The sequence below is a fragment of the Trichosurus vulpecula genome, chromosome 2 (assembly GCF_011100635.1).
Source record: "Trichosurus vulpecula isolate mTriVul1 chromosome 2, mTriVul1.pri, whole genome shotgun sequence".
Lineage (NCBI taxonomy): Eukaryota > Metazoa > Chordata > Mammalia > Diprotodontia > Phalangeridae > Trichosurus > Trichosurus vulpecula.
In genome coordinates, this window is record NC_050574.1 from 92,437,231 (window position 1) to 92,456,536 (window position 19,306).

At 35.2% G+C, this 19,306-nt stretch overlaps 1 protein-coding gene across 4 annotated transcripts in view; it reads right to left on the bottom strand.

Annotated features, from left to right (window-relative positions):
- The window catches only part of LOC118838460 (probable small intestine urate exporter), a 73,423-nt gene that overhangs the window by 38,414 nt on the left and 15,703 nt on the right, over positions 1–19,306 (bottom strand). For 2 of the 4 annotated variants that reach the window (XM_036745768.1, XM_036745767.1), the window contains exons 2-6: positions 16,192–16,315; positions 13,201–13,373; positions 8,613–8,846; positions 8,428–8,515; positions 8,067–8,153 (exon numbers count right to left, since the gene is read on the bottom strand). In XM_036745768.1, the coding sequence (XP_036601663.1) occupies positions 8,067–8,153; positions 8,428–8,515; positions 8,613–8,846; positions 13,201–13,373; positions 16,192–16,282 (673 nt within the window). In that variant the 5' untranslated portion in view covers positions 16,283–16,315. Of the gene's footprint in view, positions 1–8,066; positions 8,154–8,427; positions 8,516–8,612; positions 8,847–13,200; positions 13,374–14,526; positions 14,613–16,180; positions 16,316–19,306 lie in introns of those variants that run through there. The other 2 variants (XM_036745769.1, XM_036745770.1) reach the window with 2 other exon arrangements.

Here is a 19,306-nt window from a genome sequence, read left to right on the forward strand (position 1 = left end):
GGGGCAGATCCCTAAAACCCTCAGTAAACTTAGTGGGGTCTTCTGAGTATCTCCCCAGTTTCTCTTTAACTTGAATGAGATCCGAAATGGAGACTGGAACATGGATTCTAATTGTCCCACTGGGTGAGACAGGCACTTCCCTCAGGGGAAAAAGCTTTGAAGGCACTGTGGAATTGGAGCCTGGGGAGGTCTGGATGATCTGTATTAGACTGCAAGGCCAGGGGATCTGGCTGGCAAAGGATCAGCTGGTACCTGAGGAGGGGTAGGGGTCAGAAGGGGAATTACCAAAGAGACCTGAGTGGGTGCCATCTCAGAGAGAGGGGCCAGGGAAGGAGGTACTGCCATGGGGGCAGGGCCCAAGGCTGGTATCTGAATAGAAGTTGCCTCGGGGGTAGGGCCCATGGTGGTAGATACTGCAGGGCCTGAAATAGGGGCAGGCCATAAAGGCAGAACATGAGTAGGAGTCCCTTCAGGGGAAGAAGCCACAGAGGGAGGCACCTCAACAAGACCCTTGGCTGGGAACAAGTAGCCCTTTTGACTTCATTGTCTTCTTCTGAGTTTGAACCTTGATCTTCTCTATCACCGTAGTAACTATCTACTGTTAGGTTCTTTCTCTGTTGTTTACCCATTTTTCAAGGCCTACTTCTTGGCTGTTAACTTTATATCAGGGTCAGCTTTGATCCTGGGATGAGGGGTGATGTCTCAGGCTTCAGGTTTCTTGTCCTGTTGTTTTCAAACCTCTATCTTGGGGTCTTTCACTTTTGGCTTCTTCTAATATTTTATGATCCAAGGTCAGGCACAGTCAGAGTTCCTTTGACTCAGGCCTTGGCCTCTTAGTGACCTCAAGTACTTCTTTCTGCCCCAAGCACCACTGCCACCACTAATACTCTCACTCTCTGCAGTCCCTCCAGTAGCAGCAAGCTTCAGTTCACCCCAAAATCAATCTCAGTTGAGTGGTCCAAGCAGCAGTGGAACTGCCCCTCTCCAAACACACTGGCATATGCTCACTCTTCCTTTCATGTTACAGCTTGGAACGCTGTCTGGCCAATGTGCTTGGGCTCCAGTATGAGATGAGGGCCCCTACAATTTTCCTCTGATCTGTTGCTGGACCCAATTACCATTTATGAGAAGAAATTTCCTGAAGCTAGTTGCTCTGACACAAGCTTCCCCCCATTACTTGCTGTTTGTTGACTCCATGCCATCTAAACTTTGATTGGGCCATACCCCCAATCCACTAGGTCAGATATTTCCTAGTATACTACCAAGTTTTCTTAGGCTAGATAACTGCTTTAAGCCAACTTTTAGCTATTTCTGACATTCTAAAATTCACTTTGGGATAGTATTTTAAATTATTTAGGGAGGGGAAGACATAAGAGAGTCAGGCAATGTTCTGCCTTATTCTACCATCTTCCCACAATTCTCTCCTGGGGTGGTTTTATAATATTTTGATGATCAAAAGGAGATAAGAAGAGGAAGGAAATAGGAACACACTAGAGAAGGGAGGTGGAAGAAAGGTTATTGTTGTTGAGTTTTTCTGTCACGTCTGATTATTCATGACCCCATTTGGGGCTTTCTTGGCAAGAATCCTGCAGTAGTTTACCATTTCATTCATGAGGAATTGAGGCAAATAGGGTTATGTGATTTGCCCAGGGTCACATAGCTAGTAAGTTTATATGGTCATACTGGAACTCAGGAAGAGGAGTCTTTTTGCCTTCAGGCACAGCACTCCATCCATGGGCTACCTAGCTGCCCCAAGAGGATAGGTAGGTCACCTTATATGACATAATAGGAGTCTCTATGCAAACAACAATGAAATTTTGGGAGACTAGATAATGCTTTCACTCTATTATGATCTTGTCTGGTCAAAGGATGGCAAAATACACACAGAGATTTGAGTAAAGAAATATAATCACCATTAAAAAGGTGAAGGAATGGAGAGAAAGTAAATGGAAGAAAAGGAGAGATTCAGAGAGCTATTGTACATAAGCAAAACAAACTCTAATGATAGATTACAGAGAGAGATTTAAAAGAAAAGAAAAAAGAGAAAGAGCCTATGATTGTGATCTGAGCAAGGGAAAGAAAAAATGGGCAAAGAAGCAGAAGTAGAAGTAAATTGCATCAAACCTAGAGCAATGGTTCTGGGAATACCTTTTTCTCAACATCTTCTGCTTCAGGTAAAAAAAATGGCAAGAAGTAAAGAGAGGAAAATGTATAAAACATTAGGAAGAAGGAAAATATAAAATAATTGATAACCAGGGATGGGAATGAGATAAACTTAACCATAAAATAGAAGAGGATAACAAATGAATTAAAAAGCCAAATCCAACAAGATTTTACACACAAAAATATGTTTGAAAGATAAAGATTCACACAGGTGCAAAATAGCAGGCTATAGCAAAATCTATTATGCTTCAGGGGGATTTTAAAAAGGCAAGGAGAGTAATTCTGATCTCTTACAAGGCAATAGTACAAATAGCCTTATTCAAGAGAAAGAAACAAGAAAACTATATTCTGCTGAAAGGCATCAGAGACTGAATTAATTTTAATTCTTAAGATATACATGCCAAATGGCATTGCTTTTAAAAACTTAAAGAAAAAGATAAATAAACTCCAGGGAGAAATAGCAAAACTATAATAATTGGTGACTTCAAAGTTCTCCTTTCAGAATAAAGAAATCTAAACAAAACAAGTTAAGAAAAAAGATAAGCATCTGAATAAAATTTTAGAAAACTGAGGCATGATAGAACTTCAAAAAACTGAAAATCACATATGAAGAAAAGTAAAAGTACTAAAATGTTATTGATTGGAATGCAATAAAGTTATATTTAATAAAAGACCACTGAGGAAAAGATGAAAGAGTGAATCAAAACAGAAAGAAAACAGTAGGTCAACGTTTCTAATGGGTATTGATGATGATGATGATGATTACATATATATATATATATGTATATATATATATATATATATATATATATATATATATATATATATACAGGGTGTTTCTAAAGTCTGGATACATAGGCAAAAATGCATATTTTCCAGAAATGAAATGAATGAAATTTTTATTTAATTGGAATATTAACAAATAATATCTTCAATATGATTTCCATCATTTGTGATGCAAAGGTTGATGCACTTTGCAAAATTCACATGAACTCAATGCAATAACTCCACATTGCTGTCAATTGCCTAAGTGTCCAGACTTTAGGAACACCCTGTACATACATATATGTGTGTATATGTATACATACACACACATTAGGCAAGAGATTACAGCAACATATAAAAATATTATGTCATAATAAGATCTATTTATATCAAGAATTCAAGGTTGCTTTAATATTGGACAAACTATCAACATAATCAGCCAGAGTAATAACTACAGTGAAAATACATAACTATATCAGTAAGTGCAGAACATGCTCTTGACAGGATGAAAGAGAATAACCTATTTCTCTTAAAAAAACATTAAAAATAGCAATAAGACCTTTTCTTATTATAATAACCAGTATATAACACCAAAAGAGAGAATCATATGCAATGAGAATAAATTAGGGACTATTCCAGTATTGCAAGGGTAAAGTAAAGATGTCCATTAAAACCAAAACTATTGGGGGGCAGCTAGGTGGCACAGTGAGTAAAGCACTGGACCTGGAGTCAGGAAGACCTGAGTTCAAATCTGGCCTCAGACACTTGATACATTTACTAGCTGTGTGGCCTTGGGCAAGTCACTTAACCCCAATTTCCCTGCCAAAAAACAAACAAAAAAAAAAACAAAACTATTCAAAACAGTACTAAAAATGTTGACTATAGCAATAAAACAAAATAAATTGAAATAATATGTGAATATAAAGAAGAAACAAAAGTATAATTTTTTTCAAACTATATGATGGTTTACTTGGAGAACCTTAGAGAATCAACTAAAAATTGTTGGAAACAATAATTTCAGTAAATTTTCAGGATATAAGTTATATCCAAATAAATCATCAGAATTTCTCTGTATTATCAACAAAATTCAGCAAGAAGAAATAGAAAAGGTAATTCCACTTGAAATATCTATAGAATGTATAAAATATCAGGAGTCTACCAATTAATATACACAGAGAAATTATATAAATACAACTATAAAACATCCTTTACAAAAATATACACCTAGCTAAGTGAAGTAATATTAATTTTCATGGATGCTCCACAGTAATATAATAAAAAGGACACTATCTAAAATAATGTATTTATTCAGTGCTATAACAAACTACCAAAAGATTAGTTCAAAATTTTGAAAAAAATAGTAATACAACTCATTTGGAGGAAGAAATGTTTAGGAATCTCAAGAATAATCACACAGAAATAAAGTTGTGGGAAGTTAGGAAGCCTAGCAGTAATAGATCTCAGACAAAGTAATGATTATCAAGACAATTTGATAACTAATTAAAAAGTAGAAAAATCTATCAGTGGAAGAGATGAATTATGGAATATATTGAAACAAATAAACAAAGTAAGCTCATGTTTAAACTGAAAGTCACCAACTATGACCTTTTTGACAAAAAGGGATGAGAAAACTGGAAAGCAATATGAAAGAAACTAGGTATTGGCCAACATAGGGCAGCTGGGTGGAGCAAGGGAGAAAGTGCTGGGCCTGGAGTCAGAAAACTCATCTTCTTGAATCTAAATCTGGCCCTAGACATTTACTAGTTTTGTGGGCTTAGGCAGGTCACTTTACCCTATTTGCTTTAGTCTCCTCATCTGTAAAATAGGCTGGAGAAGGAAGTGGCAAACCACCCTGATATCACTGTCTTGAATGTCCTTTCTACCTTGAAAACCTACATGTTTTGCAGTGTTCTTTTTTTTACCACTTAATTTTCTCCGATAAACTGGAGAGTGGAAAGGCATTTCTTGTTTCCTCTTAATTTCTCTTTAGGAAGGAGAAGAACCTGTAATTATAGCAATAATAATGGCTCTGGAAGACAGAGAAGCAATATACATTCTACAAGAAAACCACAAGATTCTCCTTTTTCTCATAAAATCATAGATTCAGAGATTTTACAAATGAGGAAATGGAGGCCCAGAGAAATTAAACCACTTACCCAAGGTAACATAGTTAGTAAGTGGAGGAGCAGAGATATGAACTTGGGATAAAATTCTACATCCATTGTTATTTTTATTAAACTGCCCTGCCTCCTTTGCACTTTTGCAAGTAGAATTCCCTTCCTCCCTTCTCTGTTTCCCACAAATTGCTGTGGCAAAATTCTAATCTTTAACTTTCTTTTTCAATTTTTTCTGTTATTTGTTTTTAACATTCATGTTTTTAAAATTGTGAGTTTCTAATTTCTCCTTCCCACCCATACTTCTCACCCACTGAGAAGGCAAGAAACATAATATCAATTATACATGTGAAATCATGCCAAATATATTTCTATAATAGCCATGTTGCAAAAAAAGGCAAGAAAAATAAAGTGAGAAAAGTATGCTTCAATCTGCACTCAAATTCCATCGGTTGTTTCTCTGGAAGTGGATAGCATATTTCATCATAAGTCCTTCAGAAAAGTCTGGGATAATAATATTGCTGAGATCAGTTAAATCAGAGTTGACCATCATACAAGATTGCTGTCACTGTGTAAAATGTTCCTCTGTTCACTTCATCTTTCAATGGTTCATATAAATCTTCTGAGAGTTTTCTCATAGTATCCTGTTCATCATTAGTTATAGCACAATACTATTCCTTAATAATCATTTATCAAAACTTGTTCAGCCAGTCTCCAATTGACAGGCATCCTTTCAATTTCCAAATCTTTTCCACCACTAGAAAAGTTAATATAAATATTTTTGTATATTAAAGTCATTTTCCTTTTCATCAGGTCTCTTTGGAATACAGACACTGTAGTGGCATTGCTGGATCAAAGGGTATGCACATTTTTATAGCCTTTTGGGCATAGTTCTAACTTATTCTCCAGAAGGGTTGGATCAATTCACAACTTCACCAACAGAGACCCAGTGTCCCAATTTTTCCACATTCCTTTCATCATTTGTTATTTTCCTTTTTTGTCGTATTAGTCAATCATATAGATATGAAGTAGTACCTCAGAATTGTTCTAATTTGAATATCTCTACTCTTCAGGGATTCAGAGCATTTTTTCATATAACTATAGAAAACTTTGATTTCTTCTTCACAAAATTGCCTGCTCATAACATTTCACCATTTTTCAATCGGGGAATGATTTATATTCTTTCAAATTCTCTCAATTATTAGGCCATTATCAGAAAAAAAAAAACATCATATGAAAATTTTCTTAGTTTTCTTCTTGCCTTCTCATCTTGGCTGCATGGGTGTTGTTAGCGCAAAAACTGTTCAATTAAATGTAATAAAAATATTCATTTTACTTCCTGTGATCCACTCTCTCTTATGTGACCACAAATTCTTCCCTTATCCATAGATTTGAAAGGTAAAATTTTTCATTTCCCCCATAATTTGCTTATGGTATCACCTTTCTGTCTAAAAATGCCTATCATACAGCCATTTTGACCTTATCTTGGTATATAGCATAAGATATTGGTCTTTACCTATTTTCTACCAAACTGATATCTAGTTTTCCCAGCATTTTTTTTCAAATACTAAGTTTTTGTCCCAAAATCTTGGATCATTGGGTTTGTCAAACATTTAGATTACCATGGTCATTTACAATTGTTTATTCTGTATTGAATCTATTCCACTGAATCTCCGCTCTATTTCATAGGCAGTACCACATTGTTTTCATGATTACCGTTTTGTAATAGAGTTGGAGATCTCGTACTGGGCCAACTTCATTCACCTTATTTTTATTGATTCCCTTTATATTCTTGACTTTTGTTTTTGCAGATGAATTTTGTTATTATTCTTTTCTAGCTCTATAAAATAATTTTTGGTAGTTTGATTGCTATGGCACTGAATAATCATTTTTGGTAGAATTATCATTTTTATTACATTGGATTGGCCTACCCAGAAGCAATTAATGTTTCTCCAATTTTTTAAAATTTGTCCTCAATTTGTGAAAAGTGTTTTGTAATTGTATTCATATTTGTCTTTAATTTTCCAGCTGTCTCTTCCATCCTTAGCTTTTCAGCACTTTCTTAATTGGTTTGCAGTTTGTAACTTAAAGTTAGCACCTGGACAAAAACACCCAACCTCATTTACCTTATCTTACTAATCTCTAACCTTATCATTCAATCAATAAACATTTATTAAATATTTGTTCTCTATAGGTTTTGAAATAGACCTGGAGATACACATACCAAAAAAGAAATAATCTTTATTCTGCATTTGGAAAAGAAAGCCATCAATATTTTGACCCACAACTTTTTCTTTGTTTAAGAAAAAAAGGTTCCTTTTTTGGCATGACCCTTGAACTTCGATTTCTGATGCCCACATCAAGGGAAACTATTTGGGAATCATAGGAATAGTTTTCTGGAGATCAATTGGCATGTGGGACTGATAACTTTTCATTAGATTCATCTGAGTGAAGCACACTGGTATATAGGCAGGTTTTCAGTCTATCTATGATAACAGCCTGAGGTTTTCTTGCTCCCCTTTGAGATCCACAGCTCTTCTGGGGAAGTAACTTTTGTATATTGCCAGATACTTATAGTGGGATGACATGAACATGGTTTTTTATGTCTGTGAGGCTTCCCTCATGGTTGAAGGAGCTTAAAGTGGCTACATGGCTACTGACACTGACTTAAATCCAGCTTTATAGGCAAGTGTGAAAAAGAGATAAGTATATACTATTTTAAAATATGATGTAGAAGAGATTTCCTTGGTACGGTATAAAGGACTTTGGATTCAATGTCAGAAAACCTGCATTCTACTCCTCATTGTGCCACAAACTTGATGTATGGCATTAAAACAATCATGTTACCTAACATAGGCTCTTTCCTCATATATAAAATAAGGGGGCTAAATAAGATCTCTAAGGTCCTTTCAAGGGCAAATGACCTATCACATTCTTACATGGGATAATTGTAGACATTATGTCAGATATCTGAAAGTATCTTTTGGGCAAAAGAAAACATGGATATGAAAGGTAATTACTTACCAAAGATATAGAAGATATATAGCCAGCTTAGAGAGTGAGAGATGAGTCCACCCAAAAAGAAGCTAAGGACATTTGAAACCAGATAACCTGATTGGATGATAGAGAATAGAGTTATGGCACTATAAGTTAAAGATAATACAACTTCCTATAGACTAACCCAGATATGAACAACTAGCTTTTTAAAATAGCACAGCACTGAGGTTAGTTGATAAAAAACAAATCTAAAAATATACAGTTTTCTGGATTCTAGTTTCATTTTTATCCCAAACTTCTGGCCTCTTTGTTCTACTGACCTAAATATGAAAAAAGAGAGTCTTGGAGAGGATGAGAACACAATGCAAATGTAATTGTGGATCCTTACCACAAAAAAGAATTCCAAATAATTGGGCACGTTCCTTGGGAGGAGCCCATTTTGTCCAAAAAGAAGGGAAAGATACATTTATGAGACCCTGAAATGGAAATAGTAAATTATGTAATCCTTGATCCCTGAGTGGAGTTGAATAATTCTACAACCTTCTCGGGGTTACATGAAAAGTATCTTGGTACCTGGAAGATGCCTTGTGTCACTCGAGTCAGAATGATCCAAATCATTCCCTGAGATGCGGCTAATGGTGTTAAAATGGTCAGAAGGGAGGTCACTACCAATCCAATCCCTAAGACTTTTCTCGTTCCAAGAACTCCAGCTAAATATCCACTTGGGATTAATGTGAATAGAGAGCCATAGGCAAAAGAACTGAGAATAATCCCCTGGGTTTCTGGATTCCAATCAAACACAGGAACCTGAAAGACATAGAAATATCATTTTTGATGGTTCTTTTGTGGGAGATTCAATAGTTCAGCTAGTCCTGTAGGGTATAAAACAGAATAACACCAGAGATATGAAAGACATACTGTAGTATAGGACACAGAATACTGTATTTGGAGTCTGAGGCCCAGGGTTCAAATCTCTTTTCTACTGTTTACTACTTACTACAGGTTTGACTATGTCAATTTTGACATGCCTTCCTTTTCTGAGATTCTTTTATTTTCTGATACCTGACCGTGGACACTTTTGCTCCAACTGTGTTACCTTAGTTACCTCATCTACACAATGAACAAGTTGGACTAGATCAGGAGTATGGAACCTTTTCATGTTGGAAGGCCATATTAATATTTAGCTGTGATCAGATAAGGCTGCATTCAAGAAACTTCAACTGGATATACTTTAAAATGTAAATTATTTTATAGAAATCTACCATGTACTTAACAATTTCAAAAAGTGAAAACTATTTGTTTATTTTAAAGTTAACTAACTTTTAAATGACTTTGTTATGTCTGCTTTTTGTTGGAAAGCATTTGAATATTTGGTTGCAGCATGGAGGTCCATAGTTTCAGTTGATCCTCTAGATGGGTATCAGTCATTTGTGACATTAAGGGCATCTTGATTTGGGTTAGGTAGGAGAATGTAGATTTGTAGCAATAAGTGGTTAAAAAGCCAAAAAGCATTCTTCAGGCATGTTGCCAAAGGCATGATTATTCTACTGCATTTCTCTACATTTCAATTGGATCTTTCTTAGCATCAAACAACGATTTTTAAAATGTCATCTACTGAGAGCTCAATCAATTCCATCTATAGTTCTTTAGGTGCCTTGGTGATATCAACTAGGTGAGACCAAAATGTTAATTTGAGTGTGATGTCATGATTTTCAAAGTCAGTGAAATTTTCATTGAATTCTCCAATCAATAGGTCTACAATAGCTACCAATCCAATCCCTAAGACTTTTCTTGTTCCAAGAACTCCAGCTAAATATCTACTTAGGATTAATGTGAATAGCTGTGTATTTTTCAAATGACTCACATGAATCACCCTGCTCATCAATGACCTTTGCTAACTGGGGAAAATGTTCATGCAAAATTTTCTTTTGAAGAAGAAATAGTTTGGAAAAAGACAGCTTTTCTCAAAATGCCTCGATTTTTAGCCACATATCATATATAGACTTAGTTTTACCTTGCGAAAAAATATTCAAGTCATTTTGATTTGACATGATATCACACAGAAATAAAGCCTTCCTATACAAATCTTTCAATAATTCACATTGCTGATTCTGTTCTTCATAAAATTTAACTATCTGTTCTTGCAGAGTCAAAATTTTGGCTAACACCTCTTCCTGTGATAGCTAACACACTTTAGAATGATATGGCAAATCCACGCTGAATACCTCATCGTTCAACTTTAGTATGTTACAAAACTGATGATGCCATGTTGTATTTGCATGAATATAGTTAACAATACATATAACTTGTTGCAAAGTATCACTTAAAATAGTAGCTTTAGTGCAGAGACTTTGCTGATGCAAGGTACAACAAAAAGAAATGAGAGCATCTGCATCTGTTAATACAGGTTTTTTTTATCTGTGCCATAAAGCCTTCATGTTTTCCTGTCATGGAAGGTGCACCATCTGTACCAAATTTACCAAATTTAATCAACTTCACCATATTTATCTTGAAAGCTGTGGAAGATTTCTATTCCCCATGTTCTGTTCACAAGAGTGCCCAAAGTGACTCTCTGTGGCAAAGAAAATCTTCTGTTACAATCCGAATGATAAAACCTGTGCTGTCAGTAGTATCAGTTGATTCATTCAAAGCGATTGAATAATATATATTTTCCTTTTAAAGTTTTGCATGAAGCTGTTCTATTAAGTCAAAGGCTAATTCATGCTGCCAATGAATTATGGTTCTTGAAAGAGACAGTTGTTTGTACTTTGTAATGTTATTGGAGTCTAAGCATCCTACAACTTTGACAATCCATTCTTTCACAACTTCTACATCATTGAAAGCCTTCTCTTTTTTTCTCAAGTATCTAAGCTACTTTATAAGTTGCTTCAGTGGCGTTATTTCCAGGTTTTATTTCAGCTTAAAAGAATTGTCTCTGCTTTTGCTTTTCATCTTTTAATTTCTGCAATGCAACCTTTTGTGCCTCTCCCTCTAATTTAAAATATTTGTGGTCCTTCTGAGTTTTATAATGCTAATGAGCATTAAATTTCTTTACTGTTGATATTGCAGTATCACAAAGCAAGCAAATCATCTTATCTTTAGTAGAAACAAGATAATCTTGCAATTGACAATTCTAATTTTAAAAAATCTGTTTTCTTTCTTCAGCATTCTCTTGGTCTTCTTTGACATGCAGGGCTGTTAAGCAGACAGAATTTAAAAATACTGTGGAGCTGTGCAGCTATTCACAAATTCCACTTCAAACAGAAACACAGTGCACCATTGTCAAAGGCTGAGAGCAGACTGGAATACTCGACCCCTACAAATACTCACCAACCAGCCTTGTTCAGTAATGGCTCCCATCAGGTGGAGGGAAGTTAGAACTAAATAATGAGCATAGCAGTTGTCAGTTTAGCCCTTATCATTTATTAATGTTCTAATTCTGCATGTCAATCTGGGAAGATTATTTCATTGAAACATTTTTTTTCCTTTGGTATTTTAAATATGTTCATTTTAAAAATAAAAACGTAAAAGATGAATAAAAATATACTCCTAAAAATAAAAGGATTCGTTCTGCAAAATTTGGATTCAGTCAAAAGGCTGCATTTAAGGACCTTGAAGGCTGCATGTAGCTTTAAGGCTACAGGTTCCCCACTCCTGGATTAGATGATCTCAAGAGTTCCTTCATAGATATAAATCCTAGAATTCTCCCCACCCAAGCTTTCTTTCATCCAGGGAAATACACTTGCCAATAAATTTGGCCTTACTCTCTCTTCCTCTAAAGAAGAGAAAAACAGGAGAGGCAAGGCCAAAGTAATGTACAAAGGGGAAAAGGGAGAGAATGTAACTATAGTAGACATGGACAGAGCACCTACTATGTGCCAAGCACTTTATAAATATTATCTCATTTGACTCTCACCAAAAAAAAAAAAAACCCATTGTGAGATAGGTACTCTTACTATCCCCATTTTACACTTGAGGAAACTTAGGCGAACAAAAGTTAAGTTCCTTGCCCAAGTTCACACAGCTAGTAAGCATCTAAGGCTAGATTTGATCTTATCGTCCTGACTAAAATTTCAGTACCCCACACACTGTGTCACCTAGAAATCTATTACCCATTCCCAAGAAGAGGAGTGTCATTAAAATCTATCTTAATCCCCAGTAGCAGTCATTGAAAGTCAAGCAAGAATGCTATAATATGAGTTACAGACTCTCTTAATTGAAGCTAGATGCTAATATCGTAGTGTCTTTACAATGCTTTTTCTCATAAGTTATCCTTTGTGTATTATGCCATAGGTCCATCTCAGAGCTTCCCAGAGTTCTGCCATTCTATTTGCTGAGAAACATTTAATGGCTCTCCATTGCCTAAAAATGTCCAAATCTCTTAGTCTTCCATTTAATGGCTCCTTTACACCTTTCCTACAGTATAATACATCCTTCCCTCAGGTATCCAACACTCTAACCCAAACAGAGTATTCATTAAAGCCACAACCCATCACTTTCTGCTCTGGATCTTTTTATTCAGTTAACTATATCTTGAAATGCCTATTCCCTTCAATCTAAACTTGTCATCATAATCACCCTTCTAGGTTCACATGTCATCTGTCCATTAAGTTCTCCTTTATGCCTATACCTAAAACTGATTTTTCTATTATCTGAGCTCAAATGCCATAATGTATTTAAAATTCTTAATTTAAATTGCTGTTGGGATGTCCATTATTATCTTAGAGCTTTTTGTATTAAAATTCTTTTTTGTATAAATTTGAAAAGTATTCAGATATGTATATAATTAATCTCACCCACATACACACTAGAATGTAAACATTTTAGGAGTTACTAAAATATGAATACAACATGGTTTCTTCAAATATTTTAGTAAATCAATATCTAGCACAACATATCAAACTAGACAGATAATTAATATTTTCTAACTGAATTAATGGATAGATGAGGAAGAAAGGAGGAAGGAAGGAAGGAAGGAAGGAAGGAAGGAAGGAAGGAAGGAAGGAAGGAAGGGAGGGAGGAAAGGAGGAAGGAAGGAAGGAAGGAAGAAAGGAAGGGAGGGAGTGAGGAAAGTGAAAGGAAGGAGGAAGGCAGGGGGAATAAAAGGGGGAAGGGAAGGGCAGGGAGAAAGGGTAATAAAAAGGATATGCCAATAACTTACTCCTGTATCCTCTTGATGACTCTCATGAGAAACAGAGGATTGATTATGTTGGCTTGTGTTATTCACCATGGCTACGATGGCAATGGCCAGGCTCATTGATTGAGAGAAAGATATGGTAGAACAGAAGAATAAGATAGTTGCCTGGATATATCTAAATGAGCAGAATCCTGAAACTGAAGATCAACACAATAGTCATCATGTAGTAGTTCTGTGGGTAGAGGTCAGTATTCATACAAATCATGAAATTCTGAGTGATTCTGTTACAAATTTATGTCACCTAATCTCCATTAGACACCCATTGTGGCAAGACAATGCTTTTATATCTCCTCTAACCAATTCACTTTCCCACTTAACATAGCACCTTTTGCAAACATTTTCATTCCTCCCATGCATCTCCATCCCCTCCCCCTTCATCTGAGAATCTTGCCTCATATTTCATTGAAAAAATAAGGGCATTCTCTTTCTCTTTTTCCCTATTTCTCATTCCACAGCACTCAGATGACTTCTGTCACTATTTCTCTCTTTACCCTTGTCTCACATGAAGAAATGACCCTTCTCTATGCAAAGCTAAACGATTCTACATGCACGAGTAATCGTATTCTATCCAATATTCTCCATAAGTTTTCCCCCTCTATCTTCCCTATCCTCTCAGTAATCTTCATGACCTTTTTGGGATTTGTTTTTTGGCAAAGATACTAAACTGAGGCAAACAAATTTAAGTGATTTGCCCAAGGTAACAACTAGTAACTGTCAGAGGCCAAATTTGAATTTGAGTCTTCCTGACCACTGGCCCAGCACTCTATCCACAGAGCCATCTCATTATCAAGTAAAACACTAATCACAGAAAAACATAATCTGTGTCCTAATAAATCTATTTATAAAACAACAGCATTGAAAAGAAGAGCTCTAATGACTTCGTTGGACTAAGAGGGATTAAGCTCACTAAAAACTAATCAAGTTCACTAAAAGACTCATGAACCTCAACCTCATGAACTGTGGAGATGAAAGGAAGTGGGAGTGGCATTGCTTTCAAGGAGAACCAATACTTATTTCTTTACTTTTCTGATATCCCATCCTCTTTCTCCCTGCCCCCCCCCCCAATTTTGAGGGATCTCAACTTTCTCAGAACTCTCTGAACACTTTTTTTAGATTATTTTTTAACTTCTTGGGTACTATTTATTTTTAAATTAATTTTATTATTAATCAGATACAAGTCTCATCTACTTAGGTTAGGAAGCATTGTCTTAATCATTACCTTTTTTATCTTAGCACATAATACAATGCCAGATGAATAATAAATTTTTCTTTAATTGAATTGGATTTTACCTTCTGCCCCACCTTCAAACATGTCATAGGACAGTGAGATGTAGAGTACTCTCTCTTCTCTTTCTGTAAATTGACTGAATAACCTTCTGTGGATAAAAGAGTTTTCTCTTTTAATTATAATTCACTTATCATTTTGTTTAGGAGTGAACCAGATAAAACATTATTTAAATTATCAAATAATTATTCATTCAATTTAATATATTAAGCTGCACTGAACTGAGCACAATCGGGGGGAAGGTGTTCATTCATTCTTTCATTCATTCATCAAACATACTGAGTACATAGTACATGGGAAACACTGTTTTCAGAAAGACACACAAATATATGATACGGTTTCCTGTACTATACAGGGAGAGTAATATGCAGTGCCCTGAGAAATCTTCTTCTTTTTCTCTATCACACCTTTCTACCTACTATTGCTGAAGTCAGAGTTAATCATAACCTTTCCCTTTTGGGTATTTTGGACCCTTAAAATCCTTTCACATATCATTGACTAGGAGGGTGAGAATTTAAAAATAAATTGTTTAGAGATAAGAGAAGAAGAATGTGTTCCACTCATTTTAGTATTTTTTCCATAAGAGAAAACTGTGGCATCTCTTCTATGGTCACTATGTCCTAGGGCCATACCACTATTTTGATTTCTACAGAATAGCTATGGCATTGCCTTTTTTAAAAAAATCACTTTTATGGAACTAATTATAATGTATTTGTTTTCGTTGTTATATCTTCACTTTCTATCATAATATACATTATAGTTATGTGTTTATCTTTTTTAACTCTCTTCAACTATTAGATCATAAAAGTTGTATGGTACAGTAGGGCAGCTGGGTATTACAGTGGATAGAGCATGCGGCTTGGAATCAGGAAGATCTGAATTCAAATTTGGCCACAGATGCTTACTAGTTTTATGACCCTGGGCAAGTCCCCTATTTGCCAATGAAACCCCATGGACAAGTTCATGGGTCACAAAGAGTTGGACATGATTACAGCAACAGTGAGGAGAAAAAAACTCAGGATTTGAAGTCAGATACGATGGGTTAAAATCCATGTTTGCCAATTTTAATTTGTATGGTACCGGGTAAAGTGCATAATGTCTATGGACATCAATTTCTTCATCTGTAACCGTAGGACATCATACTCAATAATCTTGGATATTCCTTCCAAATTTAAATCATGATACTTCTCAAATTCTTTAAGGCCAAGAATGTGTCATATTCATCTCTGTTAATTCCGTTAATCTTTGTAATAGTGCCTTCGACTCAGCCTTAGCTCAGTAAATATTTTTAAAATTGAATGGAATAGAGTTCATGAACTCTTCATGTAGTCATACATGAGGGAGAAAATGATTCTTCTTCCTCATATCTATTTCCTAGCTTTCTTGGCTTCCTTCAAATCCCAGCTAGAACCACATCTTCTGCAAGAAGTATTTCACAAAACTCCTTAATCTTAGTGCCTTCCCTCTGAGATTATTCCCAATTTATTCTGTATGAATCTTGTTTATACCTGATTATTTATATGTTGTCTCCCCCAACAGACTATAAGCTCCTTGAAAACAGGAATTTTGTTTTCTTTCTTTATATCCCTAATGCTTAGAATAGGTCCTAGAAAATAATAGATGCTTAATAAATGCTGATTGACTGACATATAACATTACCATGTCTTTACCCTTATTTGGGGGCAGCTGTCCATCATGTTGTACATTTTGTGGAGTGACACTCTCTTTTTCTGGTGTATTGGTATCTAGCATGGGAGCCATTATGTGTTCCTTCTTCCAAAGCTTTACATTCACCTAAAATAGAAAACTACCCTTAGTATAAAACCAACAAAGAAATTTCTATAAGCATGCCACATGATCCATCTACTTTTCTCTATCTCAAAGTCCCTATCATTAAGAACCATTTGTTCAATAGCATACAGTGCATTTAATGATTATTCTTTTCTTGTAGTGATATGAAACATGATCCATGCTGTGGTGTTTTATTGTTACTCCAGAGTTTCCCAAATTTATTTGACCCACCACCCCCTTTTCAAAAAAAATTGCACTCAGAAGCCTCCTGGAAATCTACTTTCTTTAACCCTTTATTTTTTTTAATTGGCATCATTTCAAAAAATATATATTTTTAGAATGATGAATCTTAAATTTAATAACTTGTAAATTTGTGGGCATTTCTCTGCGTTGAAATTTTGATGACACAATATTGTGTCATGTAAATGTAGTTATACATAGTATAATTATATAGCATAATAATACATAGTATCATATTGTAAACAAGTCATTACACATACATATTCTTGCCAATGCATGCTGGACTTCCCAACAATATGTGATATGCTCCCCTGCCAACACTTGCTTGTGAAGATCTGTCAGTGAACTTGACCACTGATTGGCTATAACTTACATTTTGTGTTTATTTGGAAAATAATATAATCACTATGATTTTAACTGTTACACAAGTGAAATTTATACAAATGGTTTTTCAAAATGTCCTTCTCTTTTCTTCTTTCCTTATGCTTCTACTGCCCCTTTATTTTTATTCAACAACCCCCAACTGCAACCCAGGCTACTACTGCCCCCCTGGATCATTCCACCCCCTCCAGGGGGTGGTATTGCCCACTTTGAGAACCAATGTGTTACTCTATATGTTTGAATTCCTTCTAGGGGTCATTTATTTCTTCTGGAGCACTTTTCTTTCAATGATTATAAGGCTATAAACCAAAATCTGTGAATCTTGATGCCTTGGTTATAGTCCTGTGTTCCATAAACTTCTTTTTCTCAATAAACATAGTTAAATTAGAAATGCATAAGCAAAGTTTTTACTGAATTATGTTTTTCTATAAGAACACATTATTTTATTAAAATAATATAATTAAAATAATATCTGTAAATATTCCATTGTATTATCATATTCATATTAGTAGCACATTAAAATTAGAATAAGAATTAGAGAGATGATGTTGTTATTCAGTTGTTTCAGTCACATCCAACTCTTTGTGATCCCATTTGGGGTTTTCTTGGCAAAGATCCTGGGATATTTTGCCATTTCCTTCTCCAGATCGTTTTGCAGATAAGGAACTGAGGCAAACAAGGTTAATTGACATGCCCGGGATCACACAGCTAGTAAGTGCCTGCTGCCCAGTTTGAACTCAGAAAGATGAGTCTTCCTGACTTCAGTCCCTTCACTTTCTCCACTGTGCCACCTGGCTGCCAAAGAAATAATAGCTAATGATAATAGATAGCATTTATATAATTCTTTAAGATTCACAACACTATATATATATATATATATATATATATATATATATATATATATATATATATATATATATATATATATATAAAATCTCATTTCACATAAATGTTTAGGTATAGATGAGTTCATCTTTCCATTTCTTCATCTGTTTTGGTAGATGGTTAGAATATGTTCCCTAAAGTTATTTCTTGTTCTAAATTCTGTTCTATCCACAGTCTTTTTCTATTAACTGTCCTTGACTCCTTCTCGAATCCTTCTTCCAGGGAGAGTGTCTCTGTATCTAAGGTGTTTAACAAACTTTTCATCAAAAGCATTTGCATGTTCTTCTCCTGCAGCCTTTCTTTACTTTATGCCCCAATCATAGCATACTTACTTTGTATATGGTATTTTTAAAATTAGAGTCATGACCTTATTTTTGACATTGCTGTCAAGTAAAAATTATCCTGTTTGGGTCATCTCATTTCTATACATCAGCTCTAGCCTCTTGGTCAAAGGGAAAACTAGTATTTTTTTATCCATAAGAGATGCCAACTCACTTTTCAACAAATCCTATCAATAGCAGGGTTGCCATACAAAAGATTTCTGCAGTAAAATGTGCAGGAGTAATGTGATATGAAGTTTAAACTAAAATTGTTCATTGATTATCGATTATGAATTGTATTTAATCACAGGAATCAATATTCATGAACCAAGTATTGACTTGATTATATAAGCCTAATTGATAAAAATTGTAAGAGCTTGACTGAGCTTTTGCTTACCATGGAGGTGGGACAGAAGATAAATCACCCTTAAGATGTTTGCTCACCATGGGACTTTCCAGTGGATGTGAGTTAATCTAATGATGTCATACTTACCTCGGGACTTTGCAGAGGATGTTAGTCAACTCTGTGTTTTACCTGCTGTCATGGTTTACAGAAATCCTTTCCCTAAGTCCAGATAAGTGTAAGCCCTCCCTTCCCCTATGTGTCAGACTAATCACAGTCTTAGCTTAGTTTGCACCACTGTATTATTTTTGTCCTACTACCCTCTTGACAATATAAAAAGAGCTGCTCTGACTGTCAGGTACAACTTTGACTATTGAGGAGCCTTGGATCCTTTTAATTGGCATCTGCTAGTAATACTAATAAATTGATTATCCTCCGACCTTTGTGCCTCAGTGGCTCTTTATCATAGATTTTTATTGTGACATTTGGAAAGCTAGGCAGGAGTTAAATGTGGGACCTCAGCTCCAGGGGCCACCCTCACAGAAAAACTTTCTAAGAGCACTCTGCTAACATTTATTCATCATGGGACTTTTCCAAAGATAATTGCCTCAAGGATCAAATTTTTCCCTAGGCTTCAAGCCAAACTTTCTCTGAGCTGAAGGTAAGCTCCTAAATGAGATATTTTGATTAAAAGAATAAAAGCTTTCTGTTTTACATAGAGCAGTTTCTGGCAAAGAGGAGAAATTCTGTTGCAGATAAAGTAACCTCTTGCAATAATGGGGAGATTTACTTCAACAAACTAAAAAATCTCTTTTGCAAGTAGAA